Consider the following 18,028-nt stretch of genomic DNA (forward strand, 5'->3'; position numbering starts at 1 on the left):
TGTAAAAACTATAACATAATCACTGCAGGCAAAAACCCACGACCAAAATACTTTGAGTACATAAAAGTGATTCTTTTTTCTCTGACAGACTTTAAATGCTGCTTCACACATGGGACAGTGAAGGAAAGATGGACTTTTTTGTAGTGGTAGAAAACTTTCTTTAAGGACTCAGAATAATTCGAACAATACTCTTTTCAAAGCGACCAAAATCCATTGACAAAAACAGCTTTTTTACCCAATAGGACATAGGAGATGCTAGTCTGCTGCTGCCTTGATGGCTTTGTTTTCTGTGTTATAGTGTTACTGACCTGTGTTGTGGTTTGTTCAGATTAATAACAATATTGATGTGGCACAAAAAATAACTGACCCATTTCAGGGCAAAACAGCAACTCCAATGAGCATGAAAGTTTGTTTCTGGTGTAAAAGAGTTGCATGTTGTCACTTATAAAGAACTTTATCTTTGGAGGAATCTCAGAGTTAGAGACTATGGATGCAACATCACCCCAGAGACGATGCAAATTGTGTTTTGGATGAACAGAAATCCTCCCAGGATAAAGGGCCTTTTTGTGTGCATATAGAAGCTATATGTTTCTTTTTGTAAAACTATTATCAGTATTTCATAGTGAACCCAGATAGTCTTTGCTACTACTATAAATAACTTGAAGTCTGACTTTTGCTGTTGGTTGCTATGAACTCTGATTGTCATCTTGATGTCACCTCTATTCAGTTGCATTGAAAAATAGCTAATATATATGAAATGTAGAAGCTAAATTAAAGAAAGGAAATTTAGAAAAGACTTCTAGAGAATCACACATAGTGGCTGCATGATTGTCCATGATAAAACTTGGTGACTGAAATTTAATGTAGGTGATTCTCCAACACAGAACTGTGCAGGATGTAAACAAAGACCAAATGAGAAAAGCTGTTCAGAGCTGGTTTTTATGGGGTCATAAACCCCCAGTTCTAGATCCACATATTTTGACCAAAGCATGGCACAATCATTTCGTTCAGACTACAGAGGACTGTTTAAGAAGATGGAAAAAGGTATGAAATGTTTCCTTTGAAATAGCAATCTGAGCTGGTCAGCAGTAAAACAAGTGATTTTTGGGCATACAAGTGCATCTAAAGAATTAGAATAAGAATTATTACACACAAGTCCAGTAGACTGGTACCAGCAGATGACATGGCACCTGACAGGAAACTGAAAACACTGGACTTAAAGGATTTTGGATTCTGTGCCTTTGTGATCATCCTCCAGACTGCAACCTTGAATTCCAAATGAAATGCAACATTTACTGTAATCTGAAAACAGGACTTTGGACCACTCAGCAAAGAGATTTTAGAGCACTTCATGGTTCTAAACTTTAAAGAGATGTCGATTTCCTTTTCCAGCAGGACTTTGCACCTGCCCAAAGTAAAGCCAAAACTACCAGACACTGGTATTACTTCACTTGATAGGTCAACTTGTCTGGCCTGATGCCTGGCAGAAACAATCTCTGTGGAAATTTCAAGAGGAGACACCAGACTTAACAATACAGATGAGATGATGGCTGCTATCAGAGCAACCTGGGCTTCATAACGACCAAGCAGTGCCACAGACTGATTGCCTCCATGCTCACAGCACTGATGCTGTTATTCAGGTAAAGGGTGCCCTGGTTAAATGCTAAGAGCACAAATGAGCAAATGTTTCAAAATGTATTTGTATTATAAATCCTGTTTTGATTGGTCTTATGTGACATTCTAATATTTTGAGATACTTCATATTTGATTTTCATGAGCTGTGAGCTGTTACAAAGATTTAGGGGAAAAAAAGGCTTAAAATATCTCATTTTATATGTAATGAGTTAAAGGCACTGGTTCTCAACTGATGGGTTGGGACCTAAAAGCGGGTCACTGAACTGTTTCCAAAGGGTCCCAAAATTGTGCCTAGGAAAAACAATGTGGTTTAAAGTCAGTGATGTGCAGTTCTAATTGTGACATAGCCACAAAATTCAGGGGGGATAGCTAATTTTTTATTTAGGGATTTATATGGAAAAAAAAAAACCCTTGCAAGGTTAGATCCCTAGCTTTCCCTACCTGAGTTTATTTTTCCTGTTCAATATACATTGTCTGTTTAGCTTCATGTCTGCCTGGTCAGGTGACCTTTTGCAGCCAGGTTTGACTCAGGTGTGAAGTGGGGGAGGGGCTGAGGCAGAACAAAGGCTGAGATGAAATGTTTGTGGAGAAAAGTGTCTGGGCCTCCTGAATGAGACTGTGGATCTGCATAAGGACTGTGGTTTTCCCAGTAAAGGATAACTCCAGTCCATTCCAGTCCACTCCATTGTTATGGTGAGGCCTCCTCCGGACACGAGCCTGATCACAGCCGAGCACAAGGGCCATAAAGATCCCAGAAAAAGAACCTACAAGAGTAAGTCTGGAAGAAGAACGATCCCAGGACTGGTGAGTCAGCTTCATGTGGATTATTTTTGGATTTTTGGCAATGCATTGCTTTTGATTTTAGTTTTTTTGGACTGGAGGATTCCTTTTATTTTTTTGCTTTGGAAGGACTATTTTTGGACATTTAGGGGGCTTCTTGATAATCAATAGAACTGAAGCAACCAGGAGGGAAGCCAAAATAATTAAAGGACCTTGTTTTCTATTTTTGTTTTTTGGGGGGCCTGATCTGCAGACTTAAAGGGGACTGTAGCTAAAGGAAGGAGACCCTTTCAATGATTAATTTTCAGACATTAAATGGAAACTTAAGCTTACATCTGAGTTTTCTGTGGTGATTTTTCTAGAGTTATTGGCTGTTTATTTGTGTTTTCAGGACTTCTTTATCACTTTCCTATTTAATTGAGTAACTGACCAGAATCAATATTATAATTTACAGTAGTTTTGAACCCATGATGTATAACTAAGCTTTAGAAAAGTAAGCTGATTGTTATATAATGACAAAGTATAAACAGAATTTTAGAAATTTTGCAAATTTATTTGAAAAATAACAACAAAGACTGAAATATCACATTAACATAACTCAACCCAACTCAACTTTATTTATAAAGCACTTTAAAACAACCACAGCCGAAACAAAGTGCTGTACATAAGTAGACAAATCAACGCAGGGATAAAACAATTAAAACAATCAATAGGTATAAACACTAAAATAATTGTTTCAATGTTTTTAAAAACAATTTAAGAACAATAAAACAATAACTAAAAACAAACCATAAAACACTAAAACAGGAGCAGAGTCTCATGTGGGGTTGAAAGCCAAGGAATAAAAATGGGTTTTAAGACGAGTTTTTAAAATGGACAGTGAGGAGGCTTGTTTAATGTGGGAGGGAAGCTTGTTCCACAATTTGGGAGCAGCGACAGAAAAAGCTCTATCCCCTCTGAGCTTTCGTTTTGACTTGGTACCTCCAGGAGCAGCAGATCAGCTGACCTGAGGCACCGAGCAGGAGCGTAGGGGTGAAGGAGCTCAGAGAGGTAGGACGGGGCCAGACCACTTTTCAGACACTTGAAATTTAGCTTAGGTCCCTCCCATTTATCTTGATCATTTCTGAGAGTTTCTAGTTCTTGATTGGAGCCCACCTGTGGTAAATTGAATTGATTGGACATGATTTAGAAAGCCACACACTATAGAAGTCCTGACAATGCATATCAGAGCAAAACTAAGCCATGAGGTCAAAGGAACTGGCTGCAGAGCTCAAAGACAGGATTGTTGAAAGGCACAGATATGTAACCTTGCAAAGCAGATTGATACGCCCTTGGATACGTTTCCTTGTTTCTCACTGGCAAATCCATCTCGCAAAGCTTTTTGTATCAAAAGACTCGGGGCTATGATTGCTGCTAAATGTGCTTCAACTCAGCACTGAGTAAAGGGGATACTTATGTCAATGTGATATTTCTATTAGAGTTGCAAAAATGTCTAAAATTCAGTTTTCACTTTATCATCGTGGGGTACTGAGTGTAGATTAATGAGAGAAAAAAGGAATTTGAATGATTGTAGCATTCCCATGACCATCTCCTTTTTTTAATTTAACTTGTTCTACAGTCATGTTTAAGCCAAAATAAAAGTAAAAAAAAAATCTTCACAGAAACAATAGTTTTTCTGAATGTTTCAGGTAGGATTAATACCATTATGCACTGCAGTTGTAACCAAATATTTTTCTTTAAATTTGTATGAATATTCAAGCCTGCAGAGCTTCAGACCACTAGAGATCTTCCTGCTTTTCAAACTTGCAAAACATCCCACTGCGATGGAAAAACGAGGAATACCTCCAGACTTTTTGTTCAAACAATAAATACTCAAGTATTTGTTTTAGAAAATATGATCCTGTGTATGCACAGTAAGAACACTGATGGGTTTTTAAATTTCCTTGTTTTATCTGTGCTCCTTCTTGTTTTGCATCTCCTGCTGTAAGCTGACATTGGCATCACATGACTGCTGCACTTTTTCATGATGCTGTAATGGAAAGTTATGTCAAATCTAATTTGTAGAATCCTGAAAATCTCTTGCATCAAAATCCTTCCTGCTAAAATGAAATTAGTTATATTTGTAGCACCATTTGTATTTGTTGCTGCAGGAGGCTGAAGACAAAATCCACCTTCCTTTTTTTAATCAGTCAGTACAAGGCATCATTTATTTACTAAGATTTTAACATATTTATTAATGATTTATGGTGATTCACAGATGATTCCAACATTATATCTTTGTATTTTTATGACTGCATAATTCCTTATATAATCTGTTAAATGTCAGAGATTTGAAGCTGCAGCAGCGTCAGAAGATGACGTCTTTTCACATTTCATTCTCAGGTTTCCATTCATCAGCGTCAAGGAGCAAGTTCTATGATTTCTCCATCGGCTGCATAATAAAACACCGTAATGCAACGCAGCCACAGGCCATGTTGAGCAAGTGGAAATTGCTCCTGTCTCAATACTGTAAGGTTTGCTGAGTTATTGGGACACATTTTCTACTAACATCACCAGGTTTTAGGGGGTTTCTGGGTTTTTATTTCATTTCATGCACATATTTAAGTAACCCCTTCATTAGAAAAGGCCTTGCTTTCACTTGAAGCAACATGAAGTATTAAAAAACATCTTAGAGCATCCAACCTGCCTCACCTTTTCTGCCTTTGTTATTCACCTTTCTCGGGTACTTTTTCTTCTGTTTCCTCCTTTATGTCTTCTTCTTAGATGTTCTTAAATCACTTTTGATTGGCCAAATCATAATGTCCCTGTCCCACACCTGAAAAATTCACTTGTAAATGTAAATGTATTTTTACCAAAGATCACCCCTTCTATCCATAAGCCGCTCATAAAATATACTGACAGTAACTCATTCTGTGAAACCTTTTTTATTATATGACAGTTTAAGTTATGCAAGACATCATATCAAATGGACAGTTTGTTACCAGAGCCGTTCCTCGTGTCTAATGCTGTAGAACAGCTTTAAACAAGATGCATAAGTACAACAGTAATGTAATAGTCTTTAAATTTAAGTTTTAAAAAATGTACGATCATTACTTCTAAATATATAAACCAAATTCCAAAAAGGTTGGGACATTGTGTGAAATGTGAATACGAATAGAATATAATGACTTGTAAATCCTTTCAACCTATTGTTAATTGAATACAGACCAAAAAAAAAAACAAGATTAAATGTTAAAATGTGCAAATATACACTCATTGGCCACTTTATTAGGTACACCTGTTCAATTGCCTGTTAACACAAATAGCTAATCAGCCAATCACATGGCAGCCACTCAATGCATTTAGGCATGTAGACGTGGTCAAGAGGACTTTCTGAAGTTCAAACCGAGCATCAGAATGGGGAAGAAAGAGGATTTCTGTTACTTTGAACGTGGCATGGTTGTTGGCACCACACAGTCTAGTCTGAGTTTTTCAGAAACTGCTGATCTAGAGTTTTTCCCTCTCAGTCATCTCTAGGATTCCAAAAAAGGGAAATATCCAGTGAGCAGCAGTTGTGTGGACGAAAATACCTTGGTAATGCCAGAGGGGAATGACCAGACGGGTTCAAGATGATACAAAGGCAACAGTGACGCAAATAACCACTCATTACAACTAAGGTATAAAGGAGTGATCATCAACTGGAGGCCTGGGGGCCACATCAGGCCCCCGTTGGCTTCCCATCTGGCCCTCGAGGATAATTGAATTTAGAAAATCTGAAGAGGAAAAAAATGGCATGCTATTGTTTATCTTTTTTTAAGTTTAAATAAAACCTTCATCTCAGCAACTTTTCAAACAAGAAGAAAATAGGTATCATATTTTTGTCATTTGGCATGGTCAAAAAATACTTCCTGTCTTGATTAAAGTTGCATTTTTTTAAGGCTCTCTGGAAGTGAAATTTTCCTTTCTGAGAATCTACACAAAAGATCTGTGTCCTGCATGTGTATTAGACCAATCATGTCATTATTATTAGCATCAAACTCAGTGATAGACATCAAGAGGGCTCCAGAAATATAAAGCTAAAATTTCTCAATCGCCCCCTTGTGGCTGGCTTCAGTATAGTTGATAAGTATATAAGAGGTGATGCGTATTTTGCCTCACTGTTAAAAGCTTAAAGTTCCATTCATTTTAGAAAGAAATCATGTTTTTACAAGAGTATGTTAATTCAACCAAAATATTGATTTTAGTTTATTTTAATGTACGGCCTGCAGCGTCTGTCAAGAAAAAGCTGGAAGCCCTTGTGTTAATGGAGTTAATGACCCATGGTATAAAGATTAATATCTCTGAATGCACAACATGCCAAACCTTGGAGCAGATGGGCTACAGCAGCAGAAGACCACACCAGGCGCCACAGCCTACCCGAGTATTGTTGCTGACCTTGTCCATCCCTTTATGACCACAGTGTACCCATCTTCTGATGGCTATCTCCAGCAGGATAATGCACCATGTCACAAAGCTTGAATTCATCTCAAACCTTTCTTGAACATGACAATGAGTTTGCTGTATTTCAACGGCTTCCAGTCACCAGATCTCAATCTAATAGAGCACCTTTGAGATCTGGTGGAACGTGAGATTCTCATCATAGATGTGCAGCATCTGCGTGATACTATCATGACAATATGGACCATGATCTCTGAGGAATGTTTCCAGCAAGGTGTACCTAATAAAGTGGCCAGTGAATGTACACGCTTCCTAAGATTGATGCTTGCACATTTCGAAAAAGTTGGGACAGCAGCATGTTTAGCACTGTCACATCACTATTTCTTCAAACATTCTGTAAGCTCCTGGGGACTGAAGAAAAAAATACTGAAATATTAAAAGTGGAATTCTTTTTCATTCCAGCTTGATGTACAGCTCAATTGTGGTTGCTTTCTGTTATTGTATTTTGGTCTTCATCATACACCGTACATTTGCAATGGTAGACAGGTCTTGGCTACATGCAGGCCAGTCTGATACCATCACTCTTTAACTGTGAAGCCATGCCGTTGTAATTCGAGCATAATGCACCTTTGCACTGTCTTGCTGAAATAAGCAGACATTCCTGAAATACCTCTCAGTATAAATGGTGTCCTCACAGATGTGCACGTTACCCATGCCGTGAGCTGTAAAACACGCCCACACCATCACAGTTTCTGACTTTTAAACTTGAGGACTGCACTGAGGACAATCAAGATGATCATTTTTCTCTTTAGCTCTAGCCTTTAGGAGGACTTGAGGCCATTATTCCCATAAAACAATCTGAAATGGGGACTCATCCGACCAAAGCACGCTGTCTCACGCTAGGTCAGTCCATCTCAGATGAACTTGGGCCCTGAGAAGTCAGCGATGCCTCTGGCTATTGTTTATTTATGGCTTTGGCTTTGCATGGTGGAGTCTTATCTAACATTTGGCAGTAGTATTCCCAAGTCAACATTGTAATATCCATGCCCGTTTTTAAAGCAGTGAGGAATTCAAGGTCATGGGCATGCAATGTTGATGTTCAGCCTTGCCACTTATGTGCAGAGATTTATCCAGATTCTCTGAATGTTTGTATGATATTATAGACTGTAGATGGTGAAATCTCTAAATTCCTTGCCACTGCACTCTGAGGAAAGTTGTCCTTAATCTGTTGGATTATTTACCCATGCAGTCTTTCACTAAGTAAAGAATCTTTCGCCATCACTAAGTGTGAATTACTGAGCTCCTTTTATAACCAGTCACGGTTACCTGTTACCAATTAACCTACGTACCTGTGCAATGTTCCAGGTGTTTTTTTCGAGTTTTCCACAACCTTACCAATCTTTCCATGCCCCTATCCCAAATTCTTTGGAAGTGTTGCAAGCATCAAACTCAGAATGTGTGTATATTTTAGCAGGAATTAGCAAGAATTAGGGTTTGCATTAAGGTATTGCACATCAATCAAAATTTAGTATCAGCTATATGTTTGTATGTAAATATGCTGAAATTAGCACAATTACTAGTTTCTTCTGTAGTTCTTTGGCAGGACTTTAAAAGCATAAATTCTACAACCACAGCCCACAGCAAAGCACACAAACATTTCACATACAAAATTATCAGATTTGTGGCATTACAAATAACAGACCTACATACTGTATAATTAGTTGGTGATAAGCCAGAAGCCCTTGAAAACTGGCAGCAGGAGAGGAGAGAGATATTAGGAATGGGGACATGACAGGTTTGCTTAACCAATGTTTGAGTTTTCCTCCAAAGATTAAGTAGCTGCCAAAGTCTTAAGCATGCCAATAAGCCTGTCCTAATGTTGGCCAATGCTCTGAGGAGTATCAACAAGCCAAGGCCCAAGAGACAGGTCAAACAGTCACAATGGAAAAAGAAACAATCTTTTTGGCTCAACAAACAAAACAAATTCATCTCTGATCATTTCAAACAAGACTTCAGAAAATATAAGAAACAGGAGCGTCAGAGTTGGCAACTTTTTTTTCTATCCATCTTACCTTCCTGTTAACCTTAGCTTTTGAGTTTTCATGCCTTTATGGTGATAGAAGAGGTTGGAGACATTAGTTTTGGGTTGCCTGTCCCTGCTTTAACACATCCATCTGAAGCATTTGTAAAAAAAATCTTTTCAGTGCTTTGAGGGCTTAAACTGCATGAATGTTCATCCCGACTCAAGGATGAGCTGCTTAGATTTTGGAGGTCAGAGTTTAAGTTCATCAGGCCTCGTGTTCATACCTTGCTTCCACGGGCCTTGTCTCTAAGGATTTTCTTCAAACTTTGCCCAAATGTCCGCTCTGACTCAAGGATGAACTGTTTGATTTTGGAGGTCAAAGGTCAGTTTGTTCATGGCCCACTGCTGTACTTTCACTGACCAGCAACTGGAGACATTGTGAAGGCAGATAGCAACCAGGAAGTGGTTCTAGTTGGATTTACGTATGCCTCCACGTTGGCAATAGCCAAGACTGGAGGTGTCATGTTTTTGGGTTTTAGGTTATGCTTTCAGGCCTCATATTACACCTTTGCTTTCCAAGCCATGAATGTGGAAACCTATAATCTCAAAAATGTCTAAAGTCCCTTCATCAAACCTTGCGCTAATGTTCACCCTGATTCAAGGATGTTGGATTAGATCTTGAACGTCATAGAGGAAAGATCAAAGTCAAGGGGCGCGTGCGCATCCCTTGCTTGTCCTTTCAGACTCAAGGACAAAGTGACTGAAATCCTTGAAAAATGCAGAAATTCTTATATAGCATTTTTTAGGGTTGAATAGTGTTGAGATTTTGGATAAAATCCCTGAAATAGTAACTATTCCTCTTCTGATAAAAAGTTGATTTTCTCATTGGACAGTCAACATATACATTGTTAGAAAGTATGATTACTAAAACAGTTGATTAAATGATTGGAAAAACAGTAGTTTCTCTTTTGAAGAATGTCAGGCAAAAAACAATCTAGTGGATCTCTAAAAATTTTAATGTCATGCAGCCGTAATCTTGATGATGATTAGGCTGTAGAGCACTGCTCATCAACTGGAGGCCCCCATCTGCTTCCCATCCAGCACCTAGAGGCTCATTCAGAAAACGTGCTGAGGAAAAATTAATATATGGCTGTATTAGGGTATCTTTTCTTTCTATCCTTTTATGGTACTACAGATATTTATGTAACTCCCAAAGTAAGTGAGATTGAAACATTTTTTGAAGATTGGTTTAATGTGTGATCATTTTTACAAAAATCAAACTATTGTTAACCATTATTAGCAATTAAAATACATGACAAACTCACTCAGGAGTCCATTCTTGATTAAAGCAGCAGAATTCTGCATAAAGTTAACAGTTCGGGGGGTTGAGAATTTATTTTTCCACCTCCTGAGAATTTAAAAAAAATTCCCTCATGTGTTTTGTTTTTCTCAACCAATGAGGATGCAGCATATTCACATCAAACTACATGGCTGAATGAAATATGTGGCTTATATCTCAACTGCCCCCTTGTGGCTTGCTGCAGCATCTGGATTTAACTGTGTGAATAGGCACTGAGTTCACTGCTAAAAGCTAAAAATACAGTACATTTCAGACAAAATACTATTATTTAGACAAAAATGTTCCTTTTACTCAGTTCATTTAACAGACCTGACCTCACAGTCTGCATAGATATAAGCTGGCCCTTGTACAAATGTAGTTGATGACCTCTGCTTTAGAGGATTGTCAAACAAAGCAGATTGAAGAACTTAGGGGAGCTTCACAAGGAGTGGCCTGAGGCTGGAGTCAGTGGATGAAGAGCCACCATACATGGGTCAGTGGACTACATGTACCATGTTCTCCGAGAGAGACAATCATGAAACCCAGACAACATCATAAGCATCTCATCTGGGATAAGGAGGAAAAGAACTGGTCCCAGATGAAACTAAATTTTGAATTTAATTTGGAAATCAAGTCCCAGTATCTGGAGAAAGATCAGAGAGGTGTAGAATCCAAGGTACTTGAAGTCCAGTGTTTTAGTTTACACAATCAGTGATGGTTTGGGGTGCCATGCCATCTGCTGGTGTTTGTCCACTTTGCTTCATCAGGTCCAGAGTCAACGCTGTCAGCCATCTACCAGGAGACTTTAGAGACCTTCATGCTTCTATCTGCTGAGATGCTTTATGGAGATACTGATTTCCTTTTCCAGCAGGACTTGGCACCTGCCCACAGTGAAGAAGAAACTTTTTCACAATATTCTAATTCGTGGAGCTGCACATCTATCTATCTATCTATCTATCTATCTATCTATCTATCTATTTTTCCATTCTAGCTTAGAAACGTTTCCCCATAGTTAAAGTCGTTTTGTTGAATGATAATTGCCATGAAGTGCTCCATAAACATTCTTCCGTTTGTTATTTTCAGCGTTCATTCATTATCAGCCCTTTCTGTCACAGTGGGCCCACCACTCATTATAGCTTCAGGGGAAAGAGCTCAGTGTGCCACATACCAAAACTAATGAAGCACGAGGCTGTCTGAGCTGCACGAGGTCACAGAGAGGCTCCAGGGAGGAAGGTAAACCATAAAATATTAATAAAATAATCATAAATGTGTCTTTAATACGTTTTTTTTCTTAATGGCTGACATAAAACACAGCCTTTACGTTCATTCGTAATAGGCTAATGACTAACACGTCCCATCACGCTGTTTACAGGTGAGTGTTACACACAGCCAGGCTTGCGCGTGACTCAGCCAATCAGCGCGGGACTCTGTGTTCCCAATTCACAACTTTCAAAACATTCGCGCGTGGGGCTGTGGGCTGAGTCCAATTACATCACCGAAGGTCATAAAACAAGGAGAGCAGCTCACCGAGAGAGAAACTAGCAGAAAGGAGAGGCTCTGAGTCAGACATGGAGAGGACACGAGCTGTTCACCTCATAGACATCAAACCAAGAACCATGAAGAGACCGCGCGCGCTCTGCTGCAGCATTAAGGTAAGGACCAGGTAATCTGCGTTCAGCACAGGAGGTTGAATAGCTGCCATAAAATGTTTAGTTTTAACCTGCAGCACTTGTTCCGTCATTGTTCATGAAACTATCTGTGCTGGATTCATTTTAAAGGGGGTTACAAAACCTTACCTGATAATAATACAGAAGTTACTATAAGAAAAACCAGCCTTCATACTGAGTCTCCTTCTGTGAGACCTGAGAGCAGCTTAACACCTTCGACAAACGGGCAGGTAGAAAGTGGAGGTATTTTTGCCTCGTGGCTGTCTAACCAGAGTTTGTAAGATTTAACGTAAAAACAAAACAGGACAAAAAGAAAAAAAAAAAAAACAAACAAAAAAAAAAAAACAACAACTTAACAACTAAACCTTACACTCCTGATAGGAAAAGAAAGACAACTTTTTTTTAGACTGTTTTGGCTAGCATCCTGCCTTGCAAAAATGTTATTTTTTAAGGACAGAACTTTTTTAATTTTCGAGTTTCAACTGGTCAAAAAAAACTCTATATTATCTAAAAACCCTGTAATTTTACCACACTGAGTTTTACATGTACAACAAGCAAATCTTTTGATATTGCTATGGTTTTATTTATTATAAGCGCGTTTAACGCTTTTCAATGCAGCCTAGCTTGTTCAAACGTGCTGTTAGCTAGGGCTGGGCAATATGTCGAGTTTTTTTTATTCATACACGATGTTTAGTAAGACAATATCATTTATATCAATAAAGTTATGTTATTTAAAAGAATAAGACCAAGGCTCAGGTTGTTTACAAGTCTAATAGTATACTTATTGGCCAAAAGGTTATCTATTGGAAATTAAAGAATTTCCATCTTGTTTATCTTACTTAAGTTTTAAAGCATTTTGGTAATATTCATAATCAAATTTTATTGATACCTCTTTGATATGGCAATGAAAATAGAAGTTCTAGACACAGAATTATGGGTAATTTATTGTTTTAATTATCAAAAATCTTGAACACTGTCTAGATTATAACTTTTGTACAGCCAGAAGAATGCTAAATGTATGGAGTACTAGAGAGTCTGGTGAATGACGGCTTTGTTTTATAGAACCTGAGTCATCAGTTCATTTATTTTGGCACCGTCATATTGTATCGTTTTGAAATTCAAATAATATGTTACAGTATAAATTTTACACCTGAAGCTGGGCATCTTCTCTGATGCTGGGGAAACAAAGACCTGTACTAAACTATTTAATTATACTATTGGGTAAAATGTTCATATATAAGGCAACTGAAGTCAAATCTCTAAACATCAACAGGTTCAAGTTTTGCCAAAAACACAAGTTTATGCTTGAAGGATATTATAGAAATAACCAGGAGTACCTGGAAAAGTTATAATAGTTTTGGATTTTTCATTAGTTTTTATTTCTATTTTGTTTTCACTTTCTGTGTTCGATTTCAGTTTATTTTTTATTAGTTCTGACTCATAGTTTGTTAGTTTAGTTTTTATTTTGCAAAAATGCTTCATTTTAGTTTAGTTTATATTAGTTTTAGTGTTAGTTTTAGTTTTTTACGGATAGATGTCTGTGGCTGAGTGAGTGTCATACATTTTTAAAAACATATTAAAACAGAGTAGTCTTCACTTATCATTTTATTTACGTAATGATGATGTTTGAATACAACTCCAGACATAAAACTACCACTTTGTGAAGTCTTAACCAATCAGATCAGGCAATTTTACACTCCCCAGACTTGTTTGTAGGTTCCAGTCAGTATGGTTGTGTCAAAGACTAAAACTAAGGAGATTTTGTCTCCATTTTTATTTTATTTTAGTAAGTTCTGTAGCGCGCTATGCAGTTTTGGTTAGTTTTTGTTTGTTTGGTAAAGCTTAGTTTTTATCAAGTTTCAGTTTACTAAAAAGATTTTTGAATTTTAGTTTTAGTTATTTAGTTAGTTTCAGTTAACTAAGATAACCTTGGTACTCGGATAGCTGGGCCAAATTATTAAGGCAAATCAACTACCGATATTTCAATAAGAATTAATTTATTTCATGCATGAAGCTCAGATTGTCTCCAGATTTGTGCTTTAATTTTTCACATGGTCATTTTAAAAATGAATGACTTAATCTCATCAGATAACTCTGTTTACTGCTTTAAACACTCATGTTAAAACCTGACTTTTTATAGTTTAACCCTTAGAGCTCACGCCGCATGGATCCTGCCACAGGCACATCCCTTTATAATTAACTTGGTAACGTTTGAGCCGTAGGTCGTAGAAACTTAATTGTTTTTAATCTGAAAGCTCTCTGTTTTGCTTGTCTTTTCATGTCCTCCATGCATTCGTAGCTCTCACAGAACATTTTCTGAGCCCTGAACTTGGCTGACTTTCCTGGGTGTCTGAGGATGGTGTGGTCCTAAATAACAAGAAGTGACAAGTTTATGAAAACGCTGATAACTTTTGAACTATAAGTCATAGATACTCTTTTTTTCCTCTTTCTTGTCATTTGATGTCTCTGTAGCTCCAAAGGAAGCCGTTTCTAGTGAGCCCAGAACTTCAGTGACTTTTCGGGGTCTTTACAGATTGAATCCACATTTTTAGATCCAACAATAAGCATCTTTTTATCCATTTTAGTCCATTTTTGATCACTTACTTCAGCTTTTTGCCCAGGGCATCGCCATGTTGTTTACCGCAAAGCACTGTGGGAGTTGCCGTCGACCAGTTGTGTCTCTACGGCTTTGTGGAGTGGCACAAATGAATCTAACTGTTAAAAAGCACATGGACCTTTCTTTGTATATATGAAGATATTTTGAAAACTGTTAGTCATAAAATGTCTTTTTCTTCACCGCTGTCCCAGAGAGATGGGAGAACAAGTCTGGGCAAAGAAAAGGCTTCTTCACTATTGTTTTCTGTGTTATAAGTAAAAATATCTGAGTTTCAAAGTCCGATTTGTTTTTTTCTTCTGTCTTTTGAGTCCAATACCTTTTTAGAAATTCAAATGACATTACTGTAGTAGATATATTCTTAAAGCCCAGGTTGTCCTGATAAAAAGGATGTATAAAGCTTGACTGTGCCCCTAAGGGTTGGTGTTTTACAAGCTTTTTAAGACAAAAAGTCCAGACGAGACATGATGGTGAAAAAAATAGCTGTGAGCTCTAAGGGTTAAACCTAAAGTCACAAACTTCACTTAACAGCAAAACAGAACACATATGAATGATTGTTTAAGTTGATATAATGCTAGAATAAATCTACAACGTAGAAGAAAAGCTAGTCTAAACTTGTCAGCAGAACTATTTCATTAAATTAACAACAGGAAAAACAAAGCTGGTTGTGGTTAAGTGATTAGTCAGCTGGTTGGCTGACAGCCCGCTCACATGGCTGAGACTAAGAACTGACTCTGGTTTAGTTTTGTCTTTGCATATCATGTATCACCACTCAACCACATTATAAAGAGATATAATTTGGTCCATATCACCCAGCCCTAGTTGTCTTGTGTTTACATGTATATTCGGCAAGCCAAGAGGAATTTCAGATTTTTGTTCTTTTTGCAGAAAAATCACTTTTCCTATCATTTAAAATGCAAAATATTTAAAAAGCAACAAATTAAGTGCAAAATCATCATTTGTTTTGCCCTAACAACAGTTATAATTCTCTAAACATTTGCTTTAAAGTTATATCAGACCAAAATGGTGATTAATATGATCATCTCCATGAATCTTGTGTTTATTTTTGCTGGTAAATATAAGATAATACCTGTTAATACCTAAAAGTCCAGCCCAGAATGAAACTATTTAATGTTATGCATGATTAAATAGTCAAAAATCAAAATGAAATATGATTAAAGTGACAGCAGACCAATATAAACAGCATGTTCTCCAGTTTGAAAGCTTTATTGTGAAGCGTTACCTTATAAAAATTAAAGAAAAGTGGGTCAATTATTGAAATCATTGCAGCTCTGGGAGTTTCATTGTCCTTCAGATTGATTTGATAAAGAAAGTTTGTTTTTCTATCGTCAGTGAAGCCGTGTTTCCTCCCTCTGGCGCTGATAGTAAACGTCTCGTTGTGAACGCTGACTCTAGAGGAAGAAATGTTTCCCCGCTGTGCTCCAGTTGTACTTCACTGTATGGCAGAGACGTGAGAGAAACAGCTTGTTCCAGGGCTGTGAGTAATAATGAGGCAGGACTCCACGTAGCTGGCAGCAAAACTCAGCGAGAAATGACATGTCTTCTTCTTCGTTGGTGTCTGTTAAGTGTGACTAATACACCTGCATCCTGTAAGTTTGCTGCCGTGAAACACAAACAGCTTGGGCAAGTCCTAAATTTCCAGCCGAAGGTTTATTTAAGAAAATGTTTACTTTATGTATTTACACACAGACTGTGGTGGGTCCAGTTCCTGCAAATCTTCTTTACTCCATCATTTCAATTCTTCACCTTAAAGCCCTGCAGTGTTGAAACCAAGAAGAGTAAATACAGAGAGGGTGGAGGGTAGAGAAAACAGGCAACAGAGATTCAGCCTGCACAGTGTGAAAACACCTGAAGTTTAAAGCTTTAAATGTTTAGACAAAGGGGGTATTTGTGGGTAAGAGCAGCAGGTATCATCTCTGTAAGCCCCTGCTGATAGTCAGTGGTAGGGCTGGGAAATATATCCAGTTTTTAAGACATGTTTATAATACAAGAGTACAAGGAGATTCAGGGTGAGACAGTGCTGTAATATTTTATTTTTTCTTCTGACTCCATCTGGCTACTGATGAGAATGTTCAATCAATTGATGCCAGGTCAAATGCTCAGTTAAATGAGCAGAAACTGGAAAACCTACTAACTTATATTTTACTTTCTGAGCTCAAGATAATAAGCTATTTGAAATCTTTAGTCTAAATGTGGAATGATCATTTTATTTATTAAAGAGCATTTATTTTATTAATAAAAACCATAAGATGTTGAATGCTGATACTGTAACAACAGAAAAATAGAAGTCCCAGATACCCAGTATTTGTTAATTCATTGTTTTTAGTTATTAGAAATTGCAGGCAAGCCTCTAAACTTCTCCTTGCCTGCTCTGCCCACTTTTCCAAATGTTTCCAATGCATTTGTGCAATCTCAACAGTAATCTCTCTCTTTTGGTTAAAAATGTTTCAGGATCATTACGTTTCTGTACTGTTTTAACCACTGATCATTAAAGTAAGGGAGATTTGATCATTTGGAAACACATGATAGGATAAGAATGGGCTAAATCAACTTTTGAAAACCTCAATATATGGAATTGTTGCCAATATTTTTGCACAATTTAGTCAATCAGTTAGTGCATTAACATGCACAAAGTCTAGCTAAAGTTATGGATCAGGATATCTAACTAGACTACTGTCTAAGGCTGCAATAAACAGGAAACATACTCTAGAATGTCCTCGTTCCAGAGCTGTTAAAAATTTAAACTCATACATATTAATTTTTAAAAAATCTTGAAAAGCAAAATCTCTCTTTTTTAAGATTTTCCTTTCTAGTCATCTTATACTTTTTATAAAGGAGGACAGTGAATAGAGTCAGGAACAGGAACGAGAGAGCGAGGAAAGACACGTGTGCAAAGAGCCACATGTTGGACTTTTTAGGGCCTCAACACAGTTAAAAATCATGAAAGTTTGCACCAGCATCAGGTCTAATGAAAATTGAAAGATTTTGTGGGTTTCAAATATGCACATTCCAGATTGCCTCAACTGCGCCGCCTTTTCTCCAAGTCAAAGCCCCCTTCAACTTAGTCCTAGAATTATGACATTTTCAGCCTAGATTCAGCTTGACAAGGTCTACAAAAAACTCTTGGGCTAGTACCCTTTATCTAATAGAAAATTAACCATTTTGAATAAAATTTTCAAAACGGAAGTATTTTTAATAATGGAGAATGTATCATTTTGAAACCCAAGCTCAGTGACAGGAATATTGCCAGTGTTTAAGTCTCAGTTCTTGTTGCTGTGTTATCAAACAGATTTGAGTATTTGTATATTGTATATGTTTTTACTAAGATTATTTTAAAGTTTATGATTCAGATATTTTGACAACATGTTGTTATTTCTTTACAAAAATTAAACACTGAGAAGTGCAGTAGGGATGCACGATATTATCGGGCTGGTATCAGTATCGGCACATAGCAAAATTTCTGCCTATATTCACATCCAATATTTTGCCTGTGTATTTCAGCATACATTGACTGTAAATTTTGTCCATATGTG

The 18,028-nt window shown here is 37.3% G+C and overlaps 1 protein-coding gene across 1 annotated transcript in view; it reads left to right on the top strand.

The window, feature by feature from the left end:
- Positions 1–11,713: 11,713 nt before the first annotated feature.
- The window catches only part of slco2a1 (solute carrier organic anion transporter family, member 2A1), a 45,923-nt gene continuing 39,608 nt past the window's right edge, over positions 11,714–18,028 (top strand). Inside the window, exon 1 of the mRNA XM_041791799.1 lies at positions 11,714–11,845. Coding sequence (XP_041647733.1) covers positions 11,762–11,845 — 84 coding nt within the window. The 5' untranslated portion in view covers positions 11,714–11,761. The remainder of the gene's footprint in view (positions 11,846–18,028) is intronic.

The sequence above is a fragment of the Cheilinus undulatus genome, linkage group 7, assembly GCF_018320785.1.
Source record: "Cheilinus undulatus linkage group 7, ASM1832078v1, whole genome shotgun sequence".
Lineage (NCBI taxonomy): Eukaryota > Metazoa > Chordata > Actinopteri > Labriformes > Labridae > Cheilinus > Cheilinus undulatus.